Source organism: Scylla paramamosain, chromosome 38 (assembly GCF_035594125.1).
Source record: "Scylla paramamosain isolate STU-SP2022 chromosome 38, ASM3559412v1, whole genome shotgun sequence".
Taxonomy (NCBI): Eukaryota; Metazoa; Arthropoda; class Malacostraca; order Decapoda; family Portunidae; genus Scylla; species Scylla paramamosain.
The window spans coordinates 5028690-5038534 of record NC_087188.1 but is presented as its reverse complement, the minus strand read 5'-3'; the positions used below and the strand labels follow the sequence as shown (position 1 = coordinate 5038534).

The 9845-nt window shown below is 38.0% G+C and overlaps 1 protein-coding gene across 1 annotated transcript in view; it reads left to right on the top strand.

The window, feature by feature from the left end:
* The window catches only part of LOC135091598 (glutamate receptor ionotropic, kainate glr-3-like), a 129970-nt gene that overhangs the window by 93325 nt on the left and 26800 nt on the right, over positions 1–9845 (top strand). Inside the window, exons 6-7 of the mRNA XM_063989353.1 lie at positions 4385–4491; positions 7293–7507. Coding sequence (XP_063845423.1) covers positions 4385–4491; positions 7293–7507 — 322 coding nt within the window. The remainder of the gene's footprint in view (positions 1–4384; positions 4492–7292; positions 7508–9845) is intronic.

Genomic DNA, 9845 nt, shown 5'->3' with positions numbered 1-9845 from the left:
ATGTTACGGCTCCATAAATTAGATTAATCAGTCAATCAATCAGCACACAGAAAAGGGTTTCTGCCACGGAAGCAGAAGTCATTCCAAGGAAAATCAGCATTATACCTCCTCAGATCCCTCCAATTAACAGAGACAAAACAGAGCCATCCCCACTTTGGGGGATCCTGAGGCAGTGAACATTGAAGTCTCCAGAAATGGAGATCTCCACAAAAGGGAAGAAAGTCAGAATATGCTCCACTTTCGAGGTTAAGTTGTCAAAAAGTTTCTTTAGTCAGAGGAGTTTATTGAAAGGTATACAAAACAGATGAATTTAGTTTGAGATTGAATCTGTAGTCGTTGCCAGATGGTGGAAAATTTGGAAGATTCAAGAGCATGAGCACGAGAGCAGTTTAAATCGTTGTGCACACAGACGCATCATTCACCTTTGCATTGAAAATGAGGATATTGGAAAGTAGGAGGGAACAGAAAAGCGGCTACTGTCAGTTGCCTCAGACACCTGTGTTTCAGTGAGGAATAGAAGATGAAGTTTAGTAGGGAAAATGTGGTGTTCTACAGAGTGAAAATAAGATCTAAGACCGCGAATGTTGCACAAGTTAATGGAGAAAAGTTGAAGGGGGTGTCAAGACACTTACGATCAATACTAAAAGGGCAGACGAACCTGTGGACATTTATGGTCCTCTCCCCAGATGGGGACTCCGAGGCTGGTGTAGGAATCGTCATGATAATTTTAATTGTGAGTGAAGTGTGTGTGTGTGTGTGTGTGTGTGTGTGTGTGTGTGTGTGTGTGTGTGTGTGTGTGTGTGTGTGTGTGTGTGTGTGTGTGTGTGTGTGTGTGTGTGTGTGTGTGTTGTGTGTGTGTGTGTGTGTAAAGTAGGTGCATGTAGCTTTGTGTGAAAGAAGAGAGTTGTCTTTAAAGGGCAGGATGTCACTGTCCCTTGGGGACATTTGTGGCCCCCTTCCTAGATGGGGGCTCTGAGGCTTATTTAGGTGTTGTCATATTAATTTTGAATTTTGAGTGAATAGTGTGTGTTTGTAATTAGGTGCATATAGTTTTGTGTTATGGAAGAGAACTGTCTTTAGAGTGCAGGCTGTGACAGCCCCATTGTACTGTGAGACACAAAGGGAAGCGTTGTGAGGTCACATCTGGGTTAATAAATTCACAGCACCCCATGTTCCATTACTTGAGACCTCAAAGGGTGTAATTATCGTTTCGGCAGATGTCTACTGCCTCTTCCTACTAATGCATTGCTCTAAAAAAAACTATTTACCTAAAATGTATTTTTTTCAGTGTCATATATTAAGTAATTACTTGTCATATCGTATGCTTCACATTTTATTTTGTACTTTACCAGATCATCAATATCATTTTTCACTATATTTGTTTATCACATAACAGAACGACGAGGAACATTTTCCAAATATGCAATTATCAATGATAAGTTGATTTTCTTCATGAAGAGGTTCGTTAATATTAGTTGGAACACTACTGTATAGTTGATGTACAAAAAAATGAAATGTGTTTGCAATATCTTGGTGCTCACAATATCCGTCAACAATTCCCGAAAATGTTTTTTTTTTTTTTTTTTTGCCGGAGGGCAAAAAGTTAACTTTTTAATAATCGATCAAAAAATCTTGAAAGATTTGTCAATTAATAACAGTGCAGATTATGTTATATTATATATTGTGCTAATGATATTATATATTTTCTTGATATTTCCGCCGCGCATGATGTCTCAGGTCAGCCAGCTAGACATGAGCTTTAAATAACTAAACACTATCATTTCAATTAGGAAAACAATGTGAGTTTACTATGGAGGAGATGACCCCTACGACTGTAAAGGCCAATAGAGGAAACCCCGCTGAACCAATGGCGAGACTTCTCTTTCTTGTCCAGTCCAGATTATGAGGAAAGAAGTAGCTTGAAGGGCTTGCAGTTAGCAAGATCAGAAGAACAGTTAGCATGAAAATAGCGGTAGAAGACAGCTATAGATGCAACATTGCGGCGATGAGAAAGAGGCTGAAGACAGTCAGTTAGAGGAGAGGTGTTGATGAGACGAAAAGGTTTTCATTCCACTCTGTCCAGAAGAACAGTATGAGTGGATCACCCCCCCACCCACCAGACATGTGGAGCATACTCCATACATGGACGGATAAGGCCCTTGTACAGAGTTAGCAGCTCTGAGGAGGGGTGATAAAAACTGGAGGAGACGTCTCAGAACGCCTGAATTCATAGAAACTGTTTTACCTAGAAGTGAGATGTGAAGTTTCCAGTTTAGATTATAAGTAAAGAACAGACCAAAGATGTTCAGTGTAGAAGAGGGGGACAGTTGAGTGTCATTGAAGAAGAGGGGATAGTTGTCTGGAAGGTTGTCTTGAGCTGATAGATGGAGGAATTGAGTTTTTGAAGCACTGAACAATACCAAATCTGCTCTACCCCAATCAGAAATTCTAGAAAGATGAGAAATCAGGCGTTCTGTGGCTTCTTTGCGTGAAATGTTTACTTCCTGAAGAGTTGGACGTCTGTGAAAAGACGTGGAAAAGTGCAGGGTGGTATCATCAGCGTAGGAGTGGATAGGACAAGAAGTTTGGTTTAGAAGGTCATTGATGAATGATAAAAAGAGAGTGGGTGACAGGACAGAACCCTGAGGAACACCTTTGTTAATAGATTTAGGAGAAGAACAGTGACCGTCTAGCACAACAACAATAGAACGGTCAGAAAGGAAATGAAGTTACAGAAAGAAGGATAGAAGCCGTATGAGGGTAGTTTGGAAATCAAAGCTTTGTGCCTGACTCTATCAAAAGTTTTTTTTTTATTTACCCAAGGCAACAGCAAAAGGTTCAACAAAATTTCTAAAAGAGGATGACCAAAACTCGGTATGCAAAAAGCCAGATCACCAGTAGAGCGATCTTGACGGAACCCATACTGGCGATCAGATAGAAGGTTGTGAAGTGATATATGTTTAAGAAACTTCCTTTTGAGGATAGATTCAAAAACTTTAGATAGGCAGGAAATAAAAGCAATAGGACGGTAGTTTGAGGGATTAGAACGGTCACCCTTTTTAGGAACAGGCTGAATATAGGCAAACTTCCAGCAAGGAAACGTAGATGTTGACAGACAGAGCTGGAAGAGTTTCATTAGGCAAGGTGCAAGCACGGAGGCACAGTTTCGGAGAACAATAGGAAGGACTCCATCAGGTCCATAAGCCTTTCGAAGGTTTAGGCGAGCGAGGGCATGGAAAACATCATTGCGAAGAATTTTAATAGGTAGCATGAAGTAGTCAGAGGGTGGAGGAGAGGGAGGAACTAACCCAGAATCGTCCAAGGCAGAGTTTTTAGCTTTGAGCGAAGAGTTCAGCTTTAGAAATAGATGTGATAGCAATGGTGCCATCTGGTTGAAATAAAGGAGGGAAAAAAGAAGAAGCAAAGTTATTGGAGATATGTTTGGCTAGATGCCAGAAGTCACGAGGGGAGTTAGATCTTGAAAGGTTTTGACACTTTCTGTTAATGAAGGTGTTTTTGGCTAGTTGGAGAACAGACTTGGCATGGTTTCGCACAGAAATAAAAAGTGAATGAGATTCTGGTGATGGAAGTCTTAAGTACCTTTTGTGGGCCACCTCTGTTTCATGTATAGCACGAGAACAAGCTATGTTAGATCAAGGTTTGGAAGATTTAAGTCGAAAAAAAAGAGTGAGGAATGTATGCCTCCATGCCAGACACTATCACCTCACATGCACGTTTACGTTGTGTTAGTATTTTAGATTATTGTCAGTGATAGTAGATAGGAGTGTTATAGTTAAAAAGAAAATTCATATTAGTCCATTTTATAGTTTTGTCCGAGCAGACTATCTTTTGTTATTTTATGTACTTAATGGCATGGAACTCAGCCACGTAAAAAAAATAAAAAATAATAAAAAAAATGAAAAGAGAAAGACGAAAAAAATAAATAAAAAAAAAGCGAAAAAAAAATGTTACTGCCGATATGCAGTTATTAGGGACTCAATATTAAACATTTCGTGAAAACTACGTTTATATTACCACTACGGAAATATCGTCATTAATATGCCATTATTTATTTATTTTTTTTTTCTAGAAACACAAAAAACAAAAGATCTACCTTGAACTGACAATTACCAATGACAATTTTCACTTACGTTCTATTTTTATGTATGTATATAATACGCCTTAATTAAATCCACACGTATTAGTTCACATATTACTTTACACTGATTAGACAAGTTTATGGATGGGGATAACAGATGGAAATAGGTAGGAGTGTTTCATACAGGGACTGCCACGTGTAAGCCTGGTCGCTTCTTGCAGCTTCCCTTATTTCTTATGTTCTTATGTTCTTATACCTATAACATAGTGAATTTAATTTTCGCAGATGGTCAGATCCTGCTGCTCTTCGGGAATCGAATTCTTTTCAAGCAGGGTGGCAAAAGACAGCTGAAATATCTTGGTTTTGGACATGGTCCACACTCTTGGCGCAAAGTAAGTGCTAGATTAAATTTGGAAAACACATCCATAACGATTTCCCACAAGTACTTGCTCTCTTCTACAAATTACCTATTCTCATTCCGGAAACTTTGGTTATTCAGGAATCTTCCGTGCCTTACAGTGGTTAAAATTATAGTAATAATGGTAGTAGTAATAATAATAATAATAATAATAATAATAATAATAATAATAATAATAATGATAATAATAATAATAATAATAATAATAATAATAATAATAGTAATAGTAATAATAATAATAATAATAATAATAGTAATAATAATAATAAATAAATAATAATAATCATAATAATAATAATAATAATTGCAATAATAATAATAATAAAAATAACTATTATTATTATAATTATTATAACACACACACACACACACACACACACACACACACACACACACACACACACACACACACACACACACACACACACACATATATATATATATATATATATATATATATATATATATATATATATATATATATATATATATATATATATATATATATATATATATATATATATATATATATATATATATATATATTACGGCCTCACATTCACTCCAGACACCGTTCTGTTCCGACTTTATTCAGCCCCTCCACTTGGGTCACTTCGGACACCACAAACACCTGCCTCCACTCGGGTCAGCCTCCCCTACGTTACATTTCGAAAGGCTGTAGCAGTGGCAATAGTGAGGCAGGAGGGGTCAGGTTACAGTCTGTTTGTTTCTCAAACCCAACCATTTTTACTCCTCAGAGTCATCTGAACAGAGTAATTATCTTTGCTACTCTGTGCGACTCAGTATCAGCGGCTGAATCCCGTGGTTGGGAGAGAAGAGCACACATTTTGACCCAAAAAAACCTCCCATATTTCCATGGGAAATAAAAAAATAAAAAATAAATAAATAAATAAAAAATATAAAAAAATATGATTAAATATCATTTCCATACATGAAACTTCAGTGAATACAGTTTTTACATAATTATTATTATTATTATTTTTCATTTTATTAACTTTTTTTTTAATAACATTCGGAAAATGGTGGCCGTCATTGTCTATGCACGCTTGGAGGCGATTCTTGAAGGCTTCCATAGCTCGGCGGTTATGTCGGGTGGAACCGTGGCTATCTCCTGCTGAATGGCAACCTTAAGGGCCTGAAGAGTTTTGGGTCGATGTGTATAAACTCTTGATTTGAGGTAGCCCCAAGGAAAAAAATCACAAGGCAAGAGGTCAGGGGAACGAGATCAGCCGATCCGGAAACATTTCCTTCAGCACTTCCAAAGATCTTCCATTGTGTGTGCCGTTGCTCCATCTTACTGAAACCACACATCACGTTCTTCCAGTTCATGTTTTTTTTCGATTTATAGCATTAAAAAGTTCTGAAGCATATCAACGTAACGCTCATAAGTTACGGTAACAGTTCCATCACCTTCTTCAAAGAAATAAGGTCTCACGATGCCAACATCAGCAACAACGCAGCACACAGCCACTCACTCGGAATCCAGTGGTCTTTTGTGTAGCATGCAAGGGTTGTTTTCAGAGCAACAGCGAAAATTTTGTTTGCTTACAGAGACATTTAAATGAAAATTAGCTTCGTCACTGCACCAGAGAACAGCATCTTCTGGAACACGTTGCATAATGTTCTCGCATAACTGCGGCTTAACCAGTCTCTCGGATAGAGTTTTTGCACAACCATCATTTTATATGGATGGAAGTGGAGATCTTTGTGTAATATTCTCTTTGCAGTTTTCCTGGAAATTCCTATAGGTAAGGAATGCTTCACTGCAGAGTGTTTCGGAGACTGCACAACAGATCATCTCAATGCGTCAATGTTCTCAGGCGTACCAAAGCTCCTAAGTTGACCAGTTGATTTTTTTTTTTTTTTAAAGCTGAGCAGATTGCCCTGAAGTTATCAACCCACAGCAAGATGGTTTACCTATCAGGAACGTTCTTCTTCCGTGGAATACCGAAACGTCTTCGAAAGGCCCTCTGTGTGGCGATCGTGGAACATTTTGTGGCGAACGCTACGACAGTGAACACACGGTATGCTCTCAACAATGCCATGTGGGGAACAGAGCCTCTGATTATGAGGCACACCGAGTAGCAAAGACCCTAGCCTAGCCTCACCTCTCCCGCCTCACCACTGACATTACAACAGCCTTTCGAGATATGGGAGGTCTTTTTGGGTCGAAATGTGTGCTCTCGTCTCCCCAGCATGGGATTCAGTCTCTGATTCTGAGGCGCACAGAGTAGCGGAGATAACTAATCTGTGCAGATGAGTCTGTGAAGAGTGAAAATGGTTGGGTTTGAGCTACAAACAGACCGTAGCCTCACCCGTCCTGCCTTACTACTGCCATTGCTACAGCCTTTCAAAACGTGGGAGGTCCTTATATATATATATATATATATATATATATATATATATATATATATATATATATATATATATATATATATATATATATATATATATATATATATATATATATATATATATATATATATATATATATATATATATATATATATATATATATATATATATATATATATATATATATATATATATATATATATATATATATATATATATATATATATATATATATATACTCGTATATATATTATAGTATATGGAACAGTCTGCTCATTATATGGTAGATTCTGTAAGAACCACCTCATGATGTTATCAAATAACTGGTGGTTATCAACAAGCGAGTTTGCTCATCAATTCATTCAACGGGTAACCTACCCCATTATAAATCTGGCACAGGTATGTCGTGGGAACCAAAGAAGGATTCTGCTCGAATGCTGGCCGCCACATGGCTTCTCATGTCTTTTATCTTGGGTGCTGTGTACCGATCCAACCTGAAGGCCATGCTCATTATTCCAAAAATAAACCTCCCCTTCGACAACCTCGACGAACTCTATACATCTGACATCACCATAGCCGTTGTTGAGGGAGCCAGCATGCACCTCGACGTAGTGGTACGTACGACATACATAATTTGACTTAACTAGGACAAAGCAGTATGACATTCAAAAAATATATAAACAGATAAATTAAATAAATGAATAATCATAACAATAAATAAAGAAATTCAAGTATATATTTGACTATCTAAGATGTCGGATTTTAAAAATGACCCAATTCAGAAAGTAAGCGTTCTGACGTGCACATTTCTACATTAAATTCTGACCAAAATTTAACATAGCTCTCTCTCTCTCTCTCTCTCTCTCTCTCTCTCTCTCTCTCTCTCTCTCTCTCTCTCTCTCTCTCTCTCTCTGTGTGTGTGTGTGTGTGTGTGTGTGTGTGTGTGTGTGTGTGTGTGTGTGTGTGTGTGTATGTGTTTTTTGTGTGTGTTTGTGTGTATGTGTGTGTGTGTGTGTGTGTGTGTGTGTGTGTGTGTGTGTGTGTGTATAGAGAGAGAGAGAGAGAGAGAGAGAGAGAGAGAGAGAGAGAGAGAGAGAGAGAGAGAGAGAGAGAGAGAGAGAGAGAGAGAGAGAGAGAGAGAGAGAGAGAGAGAGAGAGAGAGAGAAAGGGTGACCGTTCTAATCCATCAAACTACCGTCCTATTGTTTTAATTTTCTGCCTATTTAAAGTTATTCAATCCATCCTCAACAGGAAGATTCTTAGACACATATATTGTTACAACCTTCTATCTGATCGCCAGTATGGGTTCCGTCAAGGCCGCTCTACTGGTCTTGGTCATCCTCTTTTAGAGATTTTGATGAAAAACGTTTGTTGTTGCCTTGGATATATCAAAAGCACAAATCTTTGATTTCCAAACTATTCTCCTACGGCTTATATCTGTAGCTTCATATCATGTTTTCTTTCTGACCGTTCTATTGCTAATGTGGTAGACGGTCACTGTTCTTCTCCTAAATCTATTAACAGTGGTGTTCTTCAGGGTTCTGTCCTATAACCCACTCTCTTCTTATTATTCATCAATGACCTTCTAAACCAAACTTCTTTTCCTACCCACTTCTAAGCTGATGATACCACCCTGCGGTTTTCCACGTCTTTTCATATACGTCCAACCCTTCAAGAAGTAAACACTTCATGCAGAGAAGCCACAGAACGTCTGACTTCTGATCTTTCTCAAATTTCTGATTGGGGTAGAGCAAACTTGGTATTGTTGAATGCCTCAAAAACCCGACATAACCTTTCAGACAACTATCCCCTCTTCTTCAATGACGCTGAACTGTCCCCTTCTTCTACACTGAACTTCCTCGGTGTGTCCTTTACTTAAAATCTGAACTGGAAACTTCACATCTCATTTCTAGATAAAACAGCTTCTATAAATTAGGTGTTCTAAGACGTCTCCGCCAGTTTTTTCTCACCCTGCCACTTGCTAACTGTGTACAAGTGTCTTATCCGTCCATGTATGGAGTATGCTTCACATGTCTGGGGGATTCCACTCATACCGCTCTTCTAAACAGGGTGGAATCAAAAGCTTTTCGTCTCAACTCTCCTCAAACTGACTGTCTTCAGCCTCTCTCTCATCGCCGAAATGTTGCATTTCTAGCTGTCTTCTAGTGCTATTTTCATGCTAACTGCTCTTTTGATCTTGCTAATTGCATGCCTCCCCTTCTCCCCCGGCCTCGCTTTGCTTTTTCTCATCCCTGTTCTGTCCACCTCTCTAACGGAAGAGTTGACCAGTATTCTCAATCATTCATCCCTTTCTCTGGTAAACTCTGGAACTCCTTGCCTGATTCTATATATCCACCTTCTTATGACTTGAATTCTTTTAAGAGGGAGGTTTCAAGACACTTATCCTCCAATTTCTGACTACCGCTTTGGACCCTTTTCTGGGATTGGCGTATCAGTGGGTTTTTTTTTTTATTGGATATTTGTTGCCCTTGCGAAGTGTCCCTCCTACATAAAAATAAAATTATATATATATATATATATATATATATATATATATATATATATATATATATATATATATATATATATATATATATATATATATATATATATATATATATATATCTGTGAGTGTGTGTGTGTGTCACGATCAAGGTTCATCCCCTCCCACAGCTGCCACTGACAGCTTCCCTAAGCTATCTCTTATGTAGCTTTGTTCAGGGTACACATACATGTATACAGGGACTCATGCAACGATTAAATGTATGAGCTAGCCACTTCGTTTATTCATCCAAAAAGAAGGGAATATACAAATACCAAGCTAACTCCCACTTACTGGAAAAGAATCAGAAACTACGGGATGTGGGTGGGGTAGGGATGGTACATCTAGGGCAAAGGAGACATAACTATGAGGTTTATAATATTTTGTGAGCTACCTCCTACTAGACAAAA